General features: G+C 40.8%; 1 protein-coding gene and 1 non-coding gene across 3 annotated transcripts in view; both read right to left on the reverse strand.

Annotated features, from left to right (window-relative positions):
* Window positions 1-21,502, reverse strand: part of ZFR (zinc finger RNA binding protein) — a 45,597-nt gene that overhangs the window by 16,846 nt on the left and 7,249 nt on the right. For both annotated transcript variants that reach the window (XM_071579992.1, XM_071579993.1), the window contains exons 3-9: window positions 9,091-9,373; window positions 7,599-7,743; window positions 6,617-6,835; window positions 5,220-5,470; window positions 3,758-3,949; window positions 1,458-1,746; window positions 777-970 (exon numbers count right to left, since the gene is read on the reverse strand). In XM_071579992.1, coding sequence (XP_071436093.1) covers window positions 777-970; window positions 1,458-1,746; window positions 3,758-3,949; window positions 5,220-5,470; window positions 6,617-6,835; window positions 7,599-7,743; window positions 9,091-9,373 — 1,573 coding nt within the window. The remainder of the gene's footprint in view (window positions 1-776; window positions 971-1,457; window positions 1,747-3,757; window positions 3,950-5,219; window positions 5,471-6,616; window positions 6,836-7,598; window positions 7,744-9,090; window positions 9,374-21,502) is intronic.
* Window positions 12,224-12,360, reverse strand: LOC139685137 (small nucleolar RNA SNORA66). Its single transcript, XR_011700044.1, has one exon. It is a non-coding gene; the product is annotated as a small nucleolar RNA SNORA66 (small nucleolar RNA).

Raw genomic sequence — 21,502 nt, forward strand, 5'->3', positions numbered from 1 at the left:
TGAGAGGACAAGAAAACCATCAGGACCAGTCAGCGTGGGGGCTTCACCAAGGTGAAACCTGGCAGATGATGGCAGGGCAGCTGATACTGTCTCACCACAATATCCTCATGCATAAGCTGCTACTGTGTATTTTGGATAAGCATACAGTGAGGTGGACTGAAAGTTGTCTGAATGGCCTGGCCAAACGTGGAGATCTGTGCAATAAAGCCCAGCTGGAGCAAGTAGCCAGCAGTGTACCCCTCAATACTGGCTCCAGCCCTTTTAAACACCTTCAGGAATGCCTTGGATGATGGGGTGGAGTGTAACCTCAACAAGTTTGCTGATGGCACAAAACTATGAGGAGCGGCTGACATGCCACAGGGTGGCACTGACATCCAGAGAGATTTCGACTGTCTAGCTAGGGAAGAGGAAGCTGAGGGGAATGGGAACTTATCAATGTATGTAAACAACTGAGGGAAGGGTGCAAAGAGCCAGGCTCTTTTCAGTGGTGCCCAGTGCCAGAACCAGAGGCAATGGGCACAAACCAAAACACGAGTGAACATCAGGAAGCACTTTTTCCTTGTGAGTAACCGAGCCATGGGATGGGTTGCCCAGGGAAGTTACGGAGTCCTTGGACACCCTCAAAAACCATCCAGACATGGTCCTGGGTAACTGGATGTTATCCCCTGCTTGAGCAGGGTGATTCAACCAGATGACTTCCAGGCAACCCTGCCAACCTCAACCACTCTGTGATTACACTTCACTAAAACAGTTAAAATACACATTTTCAGTAATACCTCCTCCACATAGTCATGGCCCACTGGTTGGACATCACTTTGCAAGGCAGCAAGAGTTGTGGGAGTCACTGGTTCAGCTGCTGTCTCTGATTTTACTTCCGGTGTTTGTACCGTAGCAGCAGGAGTTGTTTTAACACTTTCAGGTGATTTCATTTCTTCCATTTTACTTCCTGTTGTCTGAAGCTTGTTGCCACCTAGAAATCAAAAAAAGTTATTGAGGAACAGTTGCTTCCCATCTCTGAGTGTCTGTCATGCTCAGTTCAAAGTTCCCATGGTTACATTTCTACTCTTACAAGGATGTTTCAGTTACCAAGTGCCAGCCTACTGCAGGTGCCTCCAACAGTCCAGGCTGTGAACTGAGACCAGGACCAGGAGGACTACAAAGCACAGTACTCCAGTACTTACGGTTACATAAGAAACCCCAAATGTGATGCTTCTCATGAAGGTGGGAGAAGCATTTTAGAGAGGCCAGGTTGAGACAACCAGGTAAAAAAAAACGTAAATTTTCAAGGAAACTTTAATATTCAGTCCCATTCTCACCTACTACTGAGAATTCCCTTTACACAATGGAGTTACTCAATGCACAAAGATAACTAAATACATTTGTATCTCTGCACCCATACTTTAAAAAAAATAGGGAATAGGTGAGGTTTCAAAATAAAGACTGTCTTCTGTACTTGCCAACAAAGTTAATTTTCGGTGTAGGTATTTTCTTTACGGGTATATTAGCAGCAGCTGAAGACGTTTTGTTGTTGGACGCACTGTTAATTGGTGTGTTTGCTGTGGGAGTTAGAACTTTCACTGCAGAGGATGCAACAGAGGAGTTCACAGTACTGCTGCTAGTTGATATATTTGAAGCAGAGGCAGTTGGCTTGGAAGCAGATGTGGTTGTTGAGGAAGTAGCTTGGGTAACCACATTTGGTTCAGTTGAAGGAATGGGTTTGCCAAGTTTTGTGTGCAACTTCACTACCTGTAAGTATGAAGAAAAACACATAATATGATATCTCTGGGATTACTATGCAAAATTATTTATCACAAAGATCAATAAAACTGAAAAAAATTCCATATAATGAAAGAGTTAGAGCTTTCTTTTTTTAACAAAAATTAGTCTTAGTAAAAAAAATAAAAGACATCTGAAAGCTCTTGTCGTTTGCATTACAAGGAAACACTTAATATTTATCTCACATTGCTTTACTTCCATGAGAAATTAAGGCCTTTACTCCCACTGCTGTGTGGATGAGGACAGGCATCAAAATCATAAGTCAGTAAAACTAAAGAAAACATTTTGCTTCCACTGATTCAATGTATCTATTTTTTGTCTGGCTGCTTTTTAGTCTCCCTCTAGAAGTGTAGCACATTGAACTATTTTGGTTCCAAACAACATTTTTAACTATTTCAACTATTTAGCCAACTTAATTAACAGTGAACAACTCTGTCTCTTTTAAGTGCTACATTTTAAAAGTATTCATATTGAAAGAATTTCCAGCTCTAGCAAAACTGAAGAGCTTCCTTGGGCAAAAGTGTTTGTTTTTTGTTTTTGTTTAAAAAGAGAAAAAGATACATATACAGAAAAAGTGAAGGAGGATGCAAGAGGTATTTCAGAGCTCTTCAGTATCTTCTAGAAAGTAAAAAGGTACAGGCTTATTCTCAGAAGTAATAAGCCAAAGCCTTTCCACAATATGCCTGATAGAATATTACATTTTTTGGACTATTGATCATCACCTGGAAAAGCAATTCATGTAGTTCATAAGAAGCAAACATGAGAGATCAAAACTGGGTTTTGAAAATAGTAGTAAAAAATTACAAATCTCTGAGACATGCCTTAAATGCAAAAACATGTACACAAGCATGATGTGCTCACAAGTGTATGAATTAATTTCTTAAGTTTTTGTTCTTTTTATGTTCACTATCAGAAAACAGACATATTAAAGTCACATAATACTATAAATTTAAGTTCAAGCAACTCTTCAAAATGAACTTTTTTCCAGTAGAATGCACAGAGTTATTTAGTTACCGGAGAAATAAAGAGAGTCCTTTAAGATTTCATTTTTACACTGCTAATAACCTAAAATAGCAATGGCTAGTGACTATCTATCAGAAAGAAAAAACTATATCCAAATATATAACATATAATATACTCCATATAACTATGGAGTTATTGGGTACAACTCAAAAAAGCCATGGTCCAATTTACTAAAGAACGAATGAAACACCAGACAAGTTTGTCTTGTGGGAAATATATTTAAAATCTGCCATGTGTTCTGAGATGCAAAGAGCTATAAAAGCTCAGTATAAATACTGTATTTGTTAGTGACATTAACCTTTCCAGAGTTTTGAGGAAAACCTGTAACACCTAAACACACATTCGACGCTACCACTGCTTTTACTCTTGTATGGCCAAATTTGAAACACAGGCCACAATGTTCCACAGTGCAGGTCACAGATTTTTTTCCAGAATGTACACCTGAATGCACCCAGACAGTAGGAAAAACACGTGTACCAGAAGTCCTCCAAACACACTCATTATGAAGTCTGCTACAGAACATTATTCCCTTCTCCCATATGACAATTTTCTTTGCAAGGATTACCAAGAAATGATGCAGAATACTCCTGTTTCTTGGCACTGTCTCAGCTTACAGCACACTGAAAGCTTCACAGCACCAGTCAAAGTAGGGTGAATCTCAAGAAGTCTTTGAAAGAGTTCAGGGGCACAAGCATGGCACTGCATGTCCCCTGTGACTCTTTTCCTCATCTTAATCCATAACTTCTTCCTATGAGTTACATACTTTTCCCAAGACATCCTCTTCTCATTGATGCCATGGCAGTATTTTTTCCCCCGCTTTCTTTCAACATGGCCTTTCTAATAATGATCTTAAACTTAAGTTTGAAACAGGAAGAAGTAGTAAATGTCTTTACATAAAAAAACGACACAAAGAATTTAGATGCTGACTTGCATAGTAAGAACAAGAGAAAACTCTTACTTTCTGATGCTTGGCTCCACGGATATGGGCAGCATAAGCATCTGCCCCTGTACAGGACACATCACAAAGCTCACAACGCAACTGATTCTGAGTTCCACGAGCAGAAGTGCTGTTGTTATTGGTGTTCTGGGAAGCCTTTAATGCTGCTTCTTTCTTTTTGTGTTTCTGGCCTTCTAAGTGTTCTTTATAAGTCTGTTTAAATAAACAATACACACACAATAAGCTGTCTTTGTACTGTCAGTCACCATTCACATGAATGCATGTAAGACAGAATATGGCATGACACTTGACCTAAGAAATACTTCCTACACTGAACATTTCCTCTGTATGACATGCTCTCATAATAGGCCAGATCTAAGACCAGCAAATTTTTCCCACCACCAGCATTCATGGTTCAGTAAATACATGGGCTTTTCTACTCTAAATTCTCATTTCCTCAGTCGAAAAGTCAATTAAAAAGAAGGTAGCAAATAAATAAAGCTGTATTGAAAATGAAATGCAGAAGATGATCTGAGTTCCTATATTAATATTGGAAATCTATAGAGCAGACAGAGTGAGAAATAACAAGTTTACCTAAAGAAAAGGAACTTTTTAGTCAGACACACATGTGAACACTCTGCATGACTTGGTATCTATTTTCTTTGCATTTCTACCCACTGTGAAACTAAAGTGGGATGCTGGAATAAAATGAAGAATAAATGTTTAGGCTTACCACTCACATAATTTATGTAATTCCATAGCTTTCAAAAGTGAATTTTCTAAAAAGTTTGCTATGTTAAAGAAGCAAATCGAATCCAAAGTTTAAAATATTTCTAAATTCCAAAACACAGGTGAGACTTCTCTCTACAAGACTGGGGATTTATCCTTCTGTCGTCTTGTAGGAATTCTTTCTATAGTAGTGCACATTTTAACTGAATTATTCCTTTAGCAGAAGTACACAATCAGGTCTTTAAAAATTAACAAATATTCTTGATTGGAGAGATGGAGAACCTCTCCTGCAAGGAAAGGCTAAGAGGTTTGTTCAGCATGGAAAAGAAAAGGCTTTGGGGTGACCTAAATAGGGCCTTTCAGTCCCTGAAGGGAGCCTAAAAGAAAGATGGAGAGACATTTTACAAGAGCATGGAGTGACAGGACAATGTGGAATGGCTTCAAACTGAAAAAAGAGTAGGTTTAGATATGAGGAAAAAAAATCTTTACTGTGAGGGTGGTGAGGCAATAGAACAGTTTTTGCCCAGAGAAGTTGTGGATGCCCCATCCCTGGAAATGTTAGAGATCAGGTTGGATGGCACTGTCAGCAACCTGGTCAAGCGGAAGGTGTTCCTGTCCCTGGCAGGGGTTGGAACAAGATGGCCTGTAAGGCCCTTTACCACCCAAGCCATTCTATGACTCTTCACAGGGTCAGATTTTTAGCTGAAGAAATGATTAAACAAGTGTATAGTAGAATATCATAGAATACAGGTACCTGTGGTCCAGCACAGCTGATCTTGCACACATCACAGTAGTGGATCTGGGGAGGTTTGGGAGGTTGTTTTGGTTTCAGTTGCTTATTTTGGAATGGTGCCTTCTTAGTAAAGGTGGTCCCTGTCCAAGCAGCTGTTGCAGCAGCAGCAGCAGCTGCTGCCGCCGCCTGCTTCTGTTGCTGCTGCTGCTGCTGTTGGTAATAGGACGACGCGGCCGAATACACGGCGGCTTCATAGCCAGAGTAGGAGGTACCTCAAAAATCAAAATAAAACAAATGTTACATCACTGTGCACCACGGATCAACTACATAATGCACTAATTCAAATCTCGTTGCATAACAGAGGGGCAGGGAAAGATATAAATAATTTACTGAGATCTTGTCAAGCAGTCTGAATTTTGCTTGATGCTTCACAGTACACAAATACACAGCTACCAACTGTACTGGAACATACTCCATTTCAGACACATCTTTGCACACACACACTTATGTTGGATATATCAAAGCATTCCTAAACAACATTCAAAATTTCCTGGTAAAATTGGGTATAATGGAACAAGAATTTCAGTGAAAGGTTTATCAAAGGCCACTTGAAGTAAGAAATCTTCTAGAACCACATTTGCTGTTCATGTTTCCAAATGGCAAGGACAATTGATATTTTGTGGAGGAAGGGGAAAAAAGAAGATAAAAGACAGAAGGTCTACTGCTATTACATCCTATTACATTGATTTAAGTTCTTTTAGTGCAGAGAAGCTGCCTGGTCACTAGAACCTGGCTACACAGTCCTTGATTCCTAGTATCATAGTTGAATCAATCACAGAAACTGTGCTCTGTCTCAAGGGAGCAGTAAAATCCCTTTTTAAACAGAAAACAAAACAAAACAAAAAGTTCAAGGTAGCTGTAACATGCCAGTTGATTATTACCTAAAGTTAACACATTTTCCTCTTCAACTACCTTTTGAATGTGTAAGGATTGAATTAAAGTCTTTTTTTCAGCACCCATTTTCATTCCGTTTTGGGTCAGGACAGCCCAAACTTAAAAAATTTATACTGAACTGCTCCTCCCTGTCTCTGTAACTGCATGCTTCCTTCCCATACACCTGGGGTAACATTTGTGTGGATGCATTTCATTTTTTCTATCCCCCATCTCTGCTTTTCAAACCTTACAGTAAGTCACCATTCATGTAGCAATGTCATCTGTATATCCTCACATGTAACCAAACAGGCACATAAGATATCAAACCTCTTCTAAAGACACAAGAAAATGATAATGGCTTAACTGGTTGATACTTCTCAGTAGACTATGATGTAATTGAATATGAATTGCTAAATTCTGAGCATTGAAAGCCTTTCCTGCAACAAGTGCAAAGAACCCAGTAACAAAATATGCAAAATTCTTACCAGAGTAAGTCACTGCCGTTGTACTGTATGTTGCACTTTGAGTGTAGGATGGAACAACAGTGGCTGCAGCTGCCACTGGCTGCACAGTCGAGGACACTGGATATATGGAAAACGTAGTTGTTGCTGGACTTGGGGTTGCAGGTTTTATAGCTGTCACTTGTCGTGTTTGCTGGGCTTGGGTGTACTGAGTTGTCCCTTGGCTATATCCTGCTTTTGGAGCTAAATAGGATAGAAAATAAGTGCACAAATATTGATAGGTTTAAGTTAAGAGAAATTCAAATCGTATTAAGGGATAATTTAACAACATCCTTGTGAACAAATGTGCAAAAAGAGGGGGTTTGGTTTGTTTTGTTTCATATATTTTGCTTTTTAGTGCTGTGCTTTATTGTCATGATTATGCAGGTTATGTTACCCATGTAACACACAACGATTTAATCATGTCACAGCTCACATTAGAAAGCCTCAAACTTATTTATTTAACTGTGCTACCATGCTTTTAAACAACTTTCTTATCCAATGGTTTTATTAGAGTACACTAAACCAAAGCACATATAAACTTTCCTCTTATATTTAAGTGAGGTAAAAAAAATAGGATTGATGATTTGTAGCAATCATGATATGAATAATTAAAGAACTACATACATGAAGTAACTGAAGAATTACAAGAGTAATTCCAATTAAGTTATCATCTGAACCCGATAACAACTATCTAAAACTACTTCAGCAAGCTTTCAAGACAAATCAGTAAGAACTTTACCTAGAGGTATGTTTTGAGTCTATTTAGTAGTAATTCAAGCCTCAGATGCAGCTACTTATGGCGATGCCACACTAATGTTGAAGCTCTAGGTGTACAAATTTTTTCAAACACATTGACAGAGATTACATGACCTAAAAAAGTGAAATACTCAAACCGCTGTTTTTAAGGTATTACAGTAGCTGGCAGACTGTGAATAAGGAGAGCAGAGAGAACCGTGCCACCCACCTGTCTGGTAGTAGGACTCTGCCACCGAGGGCTGGGGCTGAGCAGCAGCAGCCACGGCCGCGGCGGTCACTGTCGGCTGCTGGTAATATTGTTTGCTGTCATAAGCTACGGCTGGGGCGGTAGATCGGACGTAAGAATAGGAATCCTAAGAATTCAAAACAGAGAAACCACCTTTAGGTATCTATCTAGAGTAATAAAAGTCATCCACATGTAGTGTATATACAAGTAAACACATTAAAAAATTGCATTTACGTTTACAGGTACTTCAGGCCTTAAACAACCCTACTGGTCTTTTAGACCCTTAATATAGGAATTGACTTCATGTTATTAAATCACTTTCCCTACCAAACTACTTTTGTTATTGAAAAGCATCTACTCTCACTTTTTAATAATTACCTTTTCAGATTCTGTTTCTACAAAGTATGAAGTGAAAACCCATCACAGATTTCCACAAAATGTGAATTTTTTACAACCTCACATAAATTGACAAGGTTAGAAACATGAGCCTATATTGCCCTAAAAAATCACATAATTAACTACGTTTTTCTTGGCTATGCTTTTTGGAGTATGAAAGTGGTACTTTAAAAGTCTTCTTCCCAGCAGGGAACCATAAGTGGCAATAAAGGCAAGGCAAGCAGCCCATTTGACACCTTTAAAACACAGGAGATGTCCAGTAAATTTAGAAGGGCATGACCTGGAAGATACTGTATATACGTACATATATTCTTCCATCCTCACCACATTTATGGTACATGACAAAGAGCTGATCAACTGAAGAGTAGCAAGGCATGAACTACTACAGCTGAAATATACTAATGTATAAAAATCCTCTGTAATTCCAAGAAATAAAACAGTAAAATCTTTTTTCCATCCAACGTGTGTAAACAGGAATTATTTTGTTTAGTTTGGGGGACTCTCTTTTTTGTCTAAGTAACTGACCTCATAATTACAGTATGTAACAAATTACAGAAGCTATGCAAAAGAATTGAGAACATGCAGTAATAATATCGTCCTTTGAAACAAACAAAGCTGCTAATTAGAATCTAGGTAACACCTTGGTAAGTTTAGGACTAAAAAAGATGAAACAAGAGACACAGTATTTCAAATTGGAAAGCTCCCTTTTGCAGAAAGCCCGTATCCACAGGAGGGTAGGCAGGGATTTCACAAAAAGCATCCAAAAACTATTTACAGGGCGGTTTATCTTCTACGGCAATCTTCTATCCTCAAGACTTGGTACTACAACTCCTGTGGCACCCAGCAACCTGACAAAGGAACTATTCCACCTGAACTGAAAATGTTTACTGGAACAGTCTGAAATTTTCAGCTTCAGCAGTTCCATGACCCAGTTTACTACACACCATGCACACATCACTTAGCTGAGACAACAGTGCCAACCTTTTACAGTAGTAGGTTCACAAAACTGCATTTTCTTTTCCAAACAGACTTCCTCCTTTTAAAGGCACCGTGTAAAAATCACACCACAGGAACTCACCTGGTAATTCTGGGTGGTGACAGGAGGCGGTGGTGGTGGAGCCTCTTGCTGTCGCTGCGTGTAACCGTAATCGGTGGCTGTGTGTGCCGTGGGATAACCTCCATAGGCAGCGGCTGTGGCAGCTGCTGCAACAGCCACTGGGGCTGGCCTGGCCACGGCCACCGTGGCTGCTGCCGGGGCATAGGCTGCGGTGACCGTGTGCGCAGCCACCGGCGCCTGGTGCACGGTGTAGCTGGCAACTGTGGTCGGGTGGGAATAGGCTACACCCGAAGCTGGCTGCTGGCTACATCAGGAAGGAAAGACCATAAGAAAATTAATCCAACATATGAAGATAATGCTTACACATTTCAAAATCCCAGATTTGATTTCACTTGTCTGTTCTACAGAGAGACCTGGAGCAGCTCCCTATCGCTACATGCTGTTATCACTCAACTGCCACCCTCATGAAAAAGGGCTGTACCATTCTGAAGCTTCTGTGGATGGACACAGAATACAATCATAGAATGTTAAGGCATGGGAAGGGTCCAGAGAAGAGCAACAAGGCTGGTAAAGGGACTGGAGCACAAGTCCTGTGGGGAGAGGCTGAGGGAGCTGGGGTTGTTTAGCCTGGAGAAGAGGAGGCTCAGAGGTGACCTCAGCACTGTCTAGAACTACCTGAAGGGAAGTTCTAGCCAGGTGGGGGCTGGTCTCTTCTCCCAGGCACTCAGCAATAGGACAAGGGGGCACGGGCTTAAGCTCTGTCTGGGGAAATTTAAGTTGGAGATCAGAAAAACATTCTTTCCAGAGAGAGTGCTCAGGCATTGGAACTGGCCTGCTCAGAGAGGGGGTGGATTCCCCATCCCTGAAGGTTTTTAAACTGAGATTGGCCGTGGCACTGAGTGCCATGATCTGGTAAAGGGACTGGAGTTGGACCAAGGGTTGGACTTGATGATCTTGGAGGTCTTTTCCAACCCAATCAATTCTATGAAACTCTAAGAAATTCTATGACCTTAAAGACCATAGAGTCCCAAACCCTCTGCCATGGGCAGGGACACCTCCCAATAGACCAGGTTGCTCAAGATCTTATCCAATCCGGCCTTGAACACTGCCAAGGTTGGGGCATCCACCACCTCCCTGGGCAGCCTGTGCCAGCATCTCACCACTTTCACAGCAAAGAATTTCTTCCTAATATCTAACCTAAATGTCTTCTCTTTCACCCATTACTCCTTGTTCTATCACTACAGTTCCTAACATATCATGCATGTGATGATCTTAGCAAAGGGGATGTTTGTGTTGCATTTTTTCTAAGCAGTGGAACACAGGTCTCTCATTGAAAATAAAGCAGTAGTCTTAAACTGTTATCTTCTCATGACGGGCAAGTTTTAAAATGCTTTAGTGGCTCTTCAACAAAACTGACACATCTGTAACATTAAGAAAAATGCTACTTTTCTGTGAAAGTTTATTACTGATCTATACTAGCATGAAGTTTTTCATTAAACCATATTCAAGTAAACAGATTTTAAAGACTTTCATGAAAATTAGCTCAGAACTACTGCACTTACTCAAATATACACCTCTGATAGAGGACTTTTCCCACAGAAGTTTAGAATATTGGCCCCACTTGCTTGTGCAGAAGTCCACTGACACAACATGAGGCATCAAAAGAATAGTCACTCATATCGAGCAAGAAGAGCAGTACCAGAGCTGTGGGAATCTTCCAGGCATGTATGAGACTAATCTGCCTCTCTAAAATTTGCAGGTAGGACACTAATATGTGGGTATTTAATAAGAATGAGTAAATACTAACAGCAGAAATCAAAAATGATGACTTCAAAGGTTTAATTGCTTGAACAGAAACTAGAATTACTCTCCTATACTGATGTGTAACTCTGCATGATGTTATCCTATACTTATGTGTAACTGTGTATTATTAAAAACTTAGAATATTTATGATTTTTAAACAAATAAAGTGGGCAAAATATCACTACTTGGAACAATGACATGAAGCGAGGATACAGCGATAATTCTAAATTTTTAGTACACTTTCTGCATTGTTGTTCAATAATAGCTAAAAATTTATGAAGGATTTAAAATCCCTGTAGCACTATTAGAAGATATTTCAAAAACAACTCCATGCCTAGGACAGAGGGAGTATTTCAGAAAAGAAATCTCACTTGGAGCAGACACACCCAGCAGCACCATGGAATTGCAATATGGTTATGCTCAAAACCAAAAGGAACAAGTTTCATGACATTTTCAATAAGAGTAAAGGAAAAGACTAAACCACTTTGATGTAGCTCCCATCATTGCTTGGAACAATCGTTCCCACCTGATGCACAATAGGAAGACTGTTCACTAATGTGAGAACTGGACTCCACCACAAAATTCAGGAAGACTATTTTATGATGGTGAAAGTGAATGACAATTCATAGAATTAGACTGCATTAGCTACACAGCAAACAGTACAGAACTGTGAAGTATTCTCAAATTCTGAGGTAATTATCTCTATCTCATATATATCCTAAAACCACATTAAACTGAGTAAACAGTCAGTTTAACTCAGACTGCAGCTGACCACACCAACAGACCAATACTGCCAACAGGGTAAATCCTGCTGCACACTGTGCTTTCCCACTCTTAGTCTTCCCATCTCCTGTATATAAAACCTAAGCCATCGTATTTCATCCCTGGTGCTAAAGCTCTACTTTGTCAAGCAGCTCAGTGCACTGATTTAACTCATTAATCTAGCAGAAAACAATGGGAGGGGTTTTTGCTGGGGTCATTTTCTAACATGGCAGAAACATGGAGAAACACTGGAGCTCACAAAGTAAGTCTGCTGAATGCCAGAAAGCTTTATATAAAGGGAAATGGGGAGAAAATGGGAGCAGTAGGATGACCTGTGCAGAAGCATTAACTTGGCTCTTCCAAGTTTCACTAAGTCACTACTACCAAGTATGATATAGTGCTTAGAACAAACTGCAAAGTAACAATGTCTGTCAGTTTATCAAAGAAAATGCTTTTGTTCTCAGAACATATATGGTCAAAACTCTCACAGTTTTCCATATTTAATACTGTTAGGAGATTATGATCATTAGCAGCAGAACTACTACCAAGATTACAGTAGAGAGAGTTTCATTTCTTGTGCATCAAAATTCCTTATCATGGTACAGAATCAAAAGCCCAAATAATTTGATTTCTAAGGCTAATACAGCTGTATGACCATGTTTATTTCAGCAAACCTGTTCCCCTTGCTTCTGCAACATCATGCAGAGGTAGTGATCGAGTTTGCAAGCCTGCAAGAAAAGTATTATAGAGTTGACTGCTTCTTCCTTTCTAAAAATTGTTACATTATGTTACAGAAACTCACAGTGACATCTCCTCTAAATTTGTGACATACTTCCAATTATAGTCTTTTAACATTAAGATGAGCAGACATTTTCATGTAATTAATTTACATGTAAATATCTTTGTGTCAACTTCTTCATTTAACTTCTAGGAGTTCTTATCCTTGTTTGGTGATTAGTGTCTCATCATGTTCACTGAGCTTCTCCTGATTATTCTGCCAGACTCCCTATTCCACTCCATCTTCATCTATGTACCTATCCAAGTTATTATCTGCTTTTATGGGTTCAATTTACTTTATTAAGTAGGTGGAGCTTAAAAATCACAGGATAATTTAGGTTTAACCAAAGATTCAGAAATCATCTGTGCCTACCCAGCTGAAAATACAGTTTATTTTAGAGTTCTCAGGTCTGTGTCCAGTCAAGTTCTGATCATGTCTAAGAACAGAGATTGCAAGACTGTTCTAGACAACCTGCTCCAGTGTGTCATGGTTTAACCCAAGCTGACAGCTCAATCCCCGCAGCTGCTCATCCTCCCCCACAGGGAAGGAAGCAGGGAGAGAACTGGAAAAGTGAGAAAACTTGTCAGTTGAGATAAAAACAGTTTAATAGGGAAAGCAGAAGTCTCACACGCAGGCAAAGCAAAACAAGGATCTGAAAAGGCTGGATTGATGGGCCAAAGGCATGAGGTTCCACAAGACCAAGTGCCAAGTGCTGCTCTTGGGTCACAATAACCCCGTACAGCGCTGTAGGCTGGGGTGGAATGGTAGGAAAGCTGCCCAGTGGAAAAACACCTGGCTGACAGCAGCTGAACAGGAGCCAGTGTGTGCCCAGGTGGCCACGGCAGCCAGTCACAACCTGCCTGGTATCAGGAATGGTGTGGGCAGCAGGACCAGGGCAAGGGACTGTTCCCCTGGACTCAGCACTGGTCAGGCCACAGCCACACCCTGAGTGCTGTGTCCAGCTCTGAGCCCCCCTCGCTTCAAGAAAGACCTTGAGGTGCTGAAGCATGTCCAGAGAGGGGCAACAGAGCTGGGGAAGGTTCTGATGCACAAGTCCAGCGAGAAGCAGCTGAGGGAGCTGGGAGTGTTTAGCCTGGAGAAGAGGAGGCTCAGGGGAGACCTCATCACTCTCTACAACTACCTGAAAGGATGTTGTAGCCAAGCAGGGGTCAGTCGCTTATCCCAGGGAATAAGTGACAGGATATGAGGAAATGGCCTCAAGTCGTGCCAGGGAAGGTGCAGGTTGGACACAAGAAGAAATTTCACTGAAAGGGGGGTTAGATATTGGCCCATGGTCGAGTCACTGTCCCTGGCGTGTTCAAGAAATGACTGGACATGGCACTTTGTGCTATAGTTTAGCTGACATTGTGGTGTTTGGTCAAAGGTTGGACTCAATGCCCTTGGAGGTCTTTTTCAACCTTAATGATTCCATGATTCTATTATTGTATGAATTCATCCACCACTTCCCACCAGGCAGGTGTTCAGCCATCCCAGAAAAGCAGAGTTCCATCACACACAACTGTTACTTGAGAAGACAAACACCATCACTCGAAGTGTCACCCTCTTCCTCCTCCTTTCCTCAGTGGTACCATATGACATGGAATGTTCCTTTATGGAGCTGGGGTCTGCTGTGTCCCTTCCCAATTTCTTGTGCACCCCCAGTTCTCTCCCTTGCTGGTGGGGTGAGGAGCAGCAAAGGCCTTGGCTCAGTAAGTCCTACTCAGCAGTCACGCACGTATCTCTTTACTTTGAACACTCTTTTCAGAACAGATCCAAAACACAGCTTAATATCAGCTACTATGAAGAAAATTTACTCCAGACCAGCCAAAATCAGCACAAAATATTTGAGAATCCTGTAAAAATTTTCCTTATAGATATTCCAGTTTCAACCTTTATCTAAGGCAGATAGATCCAGTTTCTGACCATTCAGTTCAATGCAATTTCATATAAAACTTCTTATGCTGCTTAAATTAACTTTCAAGATAAACACCATTCTTTAGGAAGTTATAGGGTACCTTCAAATTACACTTTGCTGTACTGCTACTACATTACCTCTTCTGAGAGAAATTTTCACTCAAAAATAGTAATTTTATGATACCACTCCTGTTTCTTTAGCCGATCATAATAATGACAGTGTTTCCCCACCAAGCTAACTTAATTTCTATTTTCTAGGAGGAACACATTTTTCAATGCTTGTGTTCCATTTTAAATATCCATGTCACTGCATTTTCACTGTCCAATCCAGAAGCATTTTCAGAGCACAGGCTGTGCTCAGTATTTCTGCTCCAGGTTCTGTCAGTGTATGTTTCAGTCAACTACAGATGGTAATTTGCCATGTATTTTGTCTTTCCTTACTTGCTTTTTAACTTCCACATGTATATCGCTGTTTCCCCATGCTCTCTACTTGCTCCTCCCTAACAAGGTCACCTCTATTCAGAAGTTTTACATCCCAGTGTATACTTAACTTGTCCTTCTTCTACATCCTAACTAAATAACCTCAAGAATGAGAGAATTCTTTATTCACAAATGTTGTATTACAGTGCATGAGGAAAGTATTTTTTGTAAAATACCTTTGACTCAAATCTTTGAAAATCATCTATTCTAATTTCTACTGACATTAACGACAGGAAACACTAATCTTTCTGTGGTGTTTGTACAAGAACAAATGCCATAAATTGTGAAATGTCACTATGAGATTAAACCTCCTGGATAAGACTGACTACAGTGAGCTGTGACCGTGTATCTTTCTGCACACTAATCTCTAATTCCATGACAATCTGGTTTACTGCTGGTGGTATAAGGGGCCAGACTGTCTCAGAGTCTTACAGAATTCATCCCAGAGCAAAGGCCACAGCAAAAAGTGCTTTGTCCGTGTTGCTGTCGGGTGCACAGAACTCCTTTCATTAAGTGCAAGTACCTTTTCTCAAAGCAGGTGCATGTTTTGCCCCAATACTTTGCAAGCTGGACATCAGAGTAACACAGCAGATGTTTCCATGGGACCAACATTCGACTTCTGGAGTACATTTAGAACTATCATCCTGAAACAGGGTAATATGTAAAAATATTTTCCTCATTCCCAAAGTCTCCAAAACACTGAGGCAACACCAGAGTTCTGAAGATCTCCATGTCCAATTCTATACAACAAAATCAAATAAGCCATGGTACAGCTTTAAAAAAAACCAGTGTAATTCTATGTAGATACTTAGCCAGGAGAATTGTACCCCGAACACTTTACATTTGGCCAAGTTGTATTAAAACATCAGCAACAAAAAGTCCACCCCCTCAGATAAGCTGTCAAAAGGTACCACCCATCCAAAATTGTTATTAAAATAACTAGATGAATTTTCTGATTTTGTTCTTAACTTTTATTTCCCTTTCCAAAATTGAAAATATTCAAGCAGCAATTAAAAATGTTTTCCGAGTAGCACAAAGTTCTTCGGCAAGGAAACAGTAGCAGTGTTTTTGATTTAAAAAAAGAAATACAGACTTGTAAAGCAAAAAAAAAAATCTGACAGTATATTTAAACTGTCAGAAACTGGCTGGGAGGCAGAAATTGCTCAATCACAATTAATGAGGTACTGGTGTCACTTGGTAAAATATTGTTCCCCAGTCCCAAAACCTTACCTTTGTCTCACTTAAATAGCTCAGTAAGGTAGGTTTGTAAATGAGCAACATTATTCCACACAAAAAGCTTAATGAGAACTTTTAACTGCTACATTGAGTACAGCAGAACCCTTGCTCATTACTTTTATATGGCAACACCAACAAAAGGTCTGGATTACCCATGAATGACAGACACTAAAAGCAATTAAGAAAAATAATACTGAATTCTCTAACACACTTGGGTAGTGGTTTTTCCATTTCCAGCTATTGCCCTTTCCTAGAAAAAAAACTGTTGAGGCCTCTTTGTTAAAAACTGTATTGACAGTACAAAGCTTTATTTATTTTTTGCATGTTAGAAATAAAAGAAAATCTATTTTGATAAAATGGTATCTATTTTTCCAGATAACTAAAGATTCTAAGAGACTTTAATTTTCACATTAAGGTATCTGTAGAGTAAGTCATGTGTTCAGAAATTTTATGCTATCTGTAGCAATTACAGTCAGAGGAGTAACACATTTTCAGGAAAATGCAGTCTATTTCAAAGTAAGATATATAGCACATAAAAGCTATATATAGAGGAAGCACATGAAAGGTTCCCTATAAGCCTTGCTGTTGATCACACCGACTCATTAATTAAAATAAAGGAAATTAATTAATTGTTATCATGTGCACATAACCTCATGAGAAGAATGCTGATTTCCAGCTCATCTGTGTACTAACAACCAAGACACACACAGACACACAGACACACACACACACAGACACAGAGAGACACAGACACACACACGTGCGCGCACACACACAGACACACACAGACACACACAGACACAGACACACACAGACACGGACACACAGACACAGACACACACACAGACACACACACAGACACAGACACACACACAGACACACACACAGACACAGACACACAGACACAGACACACACACAGACACACACAGACACACACACGCGCGCGCACACACACAGACACACACAGACACACAGACACAGACACACACAGACACAGACACAGACACAGACACACACAGACACACACACAGACACACACACAGACACACACAGACACAGACACACACACACACAGACACACAGACACAGACACACACACGGACACACACAGACACACAGACACACACAGACACACACAGACACACACAGACACAGACACAGACACAGACACACAGACACAGACACACACACAGACACACAGACACAGACACACAGACACAGACATACAGACAGACACACACACACAGACACACACACACACACAGATGCACACACAGACGCACACAGACAGACACACATACAGACACACACACACACACACAGAGATGCACACACAGACACTGAGATGCACACACGCAGACACACACACAGAGACACAGACACAGACAGATGCACATACAGACACACAGACACACAGATGCAGACACACACAGACACACACACAGACACACAGACACAGACACACACACACACACAGACACACACACACAGATGCACACACACACAGACACACACAGACACACACACAGACACACACACACACAGACACATACACACACACACACAGACACACACAGACACACACACACAGATGCACACACACAGACACACACACAGATGCACACACACACAGACACACACAGACACACACACACACAGACACAGACACACACACACACAGAGATGCACACACAGACACACACAGACACACACACAGACACAGACACACACACACACAGACACACACAGACACACACACACAGATGCACACACACAGACACACACACAGATGCACACACACACACACACACACACACACACACACACACAGACACAGACACACACACACACACAGATGCACACACAGACACACAGAGACACAGACACACACTCTGCTACTATTCCAGCTCTGTTTAGGTTGCCAAACATTGAAACTCATCTCCTAGAGGCAAAGAACATCTTTAATTTTTCAGTTTCAGTTTTCTGAACGGTGTTGTTTTGATAGAGAGTTACAATTTGGCCTAAAATCAAGTCTGTCCCTTATCCACATGACAATCTTCCCCAAAAATTACAACTTCTAAAACATATTTCTTGTAGGACTTTTCACTTAAAAAGTGATTTCTGTGCTAGCTTGACACAACATTTAAGCTAGTCTTAAAATAATTTTTAAAATACAAGTATCTTCAATTAATCCCCTCCACTAATTAAGATGTATCTCTTGAATTCTAACATTTAAGAACATTTGAACATTTTAGCATTAAGGACACCATATTTGGTGACCCTTAACTGTCAGATTTCTTGAAGTTTCTTAGATTATTCTATTAACAGCAGAGTAGCAAAATCTTCAGTCCTTTCAGGAATATAAATATTGAAACAAGTATGATCCAACCCTACAAAAACTGTTAGAAGCAGTGCAGTCTGATCCTGCTTCAGATCCTAAGCCAGGAAGAGGTACTCATGAATAACCGGTCAGATGTTTCAGGTGAGCTAATGGAACATGGACAAAGTAAAAACAAAATAATAATTAAAAAAAAAAGTAAGTTGCTTTGCTCCTAAACACACTTGACAATAAACAGCATAAAATGTTGAAATAGCAGACTACATTAAGTTGTACTTTAGAAGTGAGTTTGCTTCTCTTTTTCTAGAGCCTGTCACTCACTATAGGCAAAAAATTCTCAATGAAGACCAAATATATTTTTTTAGAACCTTAATTTTCTTAAATGAATTTTTTTGCTTCTCTATCGTTACAATTTTGTGAACAGAACACTGTAATGCTATTCACTAGTAATCCAAAGAGAGGCCTGAAGGCACGCAAATGTGCAATCCACTCTTGCCTTGTGCTAAATTTCAGAAGTTCCTAATAATGCGTTCTATGGTTTAACTGTATAAAGCCTAAAAGAGACAGTTCTTTGTAGCAATTTTGAGTTTCCCTTCCTCTTCCTTGTTTTAAAAGCTTCCTTGCATGATTCCAATAGAAACAAAAACCCCTGATTGTTACTAGATAGCTAAACCACATACTGTGAATAAACTCACCTCAAAGATGAACAGCCTCGTGTTTTCAATACACCCTTAATTGCTCTGATAATCTTCACACTCAGCCTCACGACCTGACTTAATTCCTATCTAATTCCGCAATATTTTCCTCATGTACATACTCCAAGTGTCTGTAACAGGGATGTGACACACACTGTACCTAGCTCCCTTTGCCCACAACAAGCAGCCCATTGCCTACAGTGCTTTCAAAAAATTCATTTTTCCACGTCTATTTTCAAGTCCAGCCAAGAGCCATGTTCACAGTGACAACATCCAATACAAAAAGACCTGAGCTTGAGATGCTACATCTACCTAAAAAGGACCAACCACTAACATTATCTTTGGCAAAATCAGAAAATCAAAGAATGGCTGATGTTGGGAAGGAACTTTTAGAAGTCATCTGGGGGTTCAGTCCCACTCAAGCAGGGCCATCTACAGCCAGATCTCAGGACTGTATCCAAACAGCTTCTTCATGGGCAGACACTCCACAGTTTCCCTGGGCAACATTCGTCAGGGCTCAGTCACTCTTAAATAAAAAAGTGTTTCCTGATGTCCAGAGTGAACCTCCCATGTTTCTGTTTGTGCCCTTTGCCTCTGGTCCTGGCACTGGGCACCACTTAGAAGATACATTAACAACAACCCCCGGCCTCCTCTTCTCCAGGATGAACAAACCCAGCTCTCCCTGCCTTTTCCCTGTAAGAGAAAGGCTGCAGATCCTTCAGCATCTTTGTGGGCCTTTTGTTGAACTCTCTCCAGCATATCTGTATCTCTCCTGTACTGATGCCTAGAAATAAACACAGGATTCCAGGTGTGGCCTCCCTGGTGCTGAATGAGAGGGGAAGGATCCCCTCCCTCGACCTCCTGGCAACACTCTGACCAATGCAGCCCAGGATGCCATTTCCCTCCTTTGCTGTCAGGAGGTATTTCTGGCTCATGTTCAAGTACGGTGTTCACTGCCCCCCCCCCCCCCACCATTTTTCTCTGCCAAGCTGCTTTCCAATCAGGTGGCCCACAGCACACGATGCATGGAGTTGTTTGTTCATACAGAACTTTGCACTTCCCCTTGTTGAACTCCCTGACATTCCTCCTGTAAGGCTGTTTCTCCAGCCCTGTGAAGACCCTCTGAATGTCACTGCAACCCTCTAGCACATCAGTCACTCCTCCTAGCTTTGTCATGAGCAAACTTGGTGAGGGCACACTCTGTCCTATCATCTGCACCATCAATAAAGATGTTAAAGAGAAAATAAAAGCTAAAATTGGTCTGTTCTCTGTAAAAGGAATGAAACTTCACTAGTATGGAAAATTGTATTAAATTCTTAAAACATTCTGAATTTCCTATCTTAAGCTACAACCTTGTTTTTATAGTACCAATAATGTAAAACTACACATTAACATACCATTGTTTTATGATAGTATGAGACAAATTTTACACATTATTTAACACTCCAGAGTTAAGCCTACACCCATCAATCCATTCTGAGGATACAGCTCCAAAGGGCACGGCCATACCATTAACCAAAACTGTTATCATTAACAGAAAAGTTTCTCCAAGTGCTCAATTCATAGAATCATAGAATCGATTGGGTTGGAAAAGACCTCTGAGATCATCAAGTCCAACCCCTGGTCCAACTCCAGTCCATTTACCAGATCATGGCACTCAGTGCCACGGCCAATCTCAGTTTAAAAACCTTCAGGGATGGGGAATCCACCACCTCTCTGGGCAGCCCATTCCAATGCCTGATTACTCTCTCTGGAAAGAATTTTTTTCTGATATCCAACTTAAATATCCCCTGGTAGAGCTTGAGCCCATGCCCCCTTGTCCTGTTGCTGAGTGCCTGGGAGAAGAGACCAGCCCCCACCTGGCTAGAACTTCCCTTCAGGTAGTTCTAGACAGTGCTGAGGTCACCTCTGAGCCTCCTCTTCTCCAGGCTAAACAACCCCAGCTCCCTCAGCCTCTCCCCACATGACTTGTGCTCCAGTCCCTTTACCAGCCTTGTTGCTCTTCTCTGGACCTGCTCCAGCCCCTCAGTATCTTTCCTGAACTGAGGGGCCCAGAACTGAACTCAACACTCAAGGTGTGGCTTCCTAAGACAAGAGTATACTGTAAATTTCAACTAGTTGGGCAGACTTCCCTCCTTAAAATGACAAAGGCTCCTCTGACTCCTGAGACACCTTTCCTCCCCACTTACCACCACCTCATGTTCCCATCACAGCCAACTGCAATACCGGCATTTGGCCCCTGTTAACAAGCCCAGAGCCCTTTACTGCCTCTCTAATGTTGGCGTATCAGCTTTGAGAGCAGGATGTCACTGACTTGAAAAGAAGTCTATTGAAATAATTTCATAGACACCAATACTGGATGGTTCTTGTGTACGCCAAGTAAGCCAGAACACTCTGTTCAGAATAGCACTTAAGACCAAACAAGA

The sequence above is a fragment of the Pithys albifrons genome, chromosome Z (assembly GCF_047495875.1).
Source record: "Pithys albifrons albifrons isolate INPA30051 chromosome Z, PitAlb_v1, whole genome shotgun sequence".
Classification (NCBI taxonomy): domain Eukaryota; kingdom Metazoa; phylum Chordata; class Aves; order Passeriformes; family Thamnophilidae; genus Pithys; species Pithys albifrons.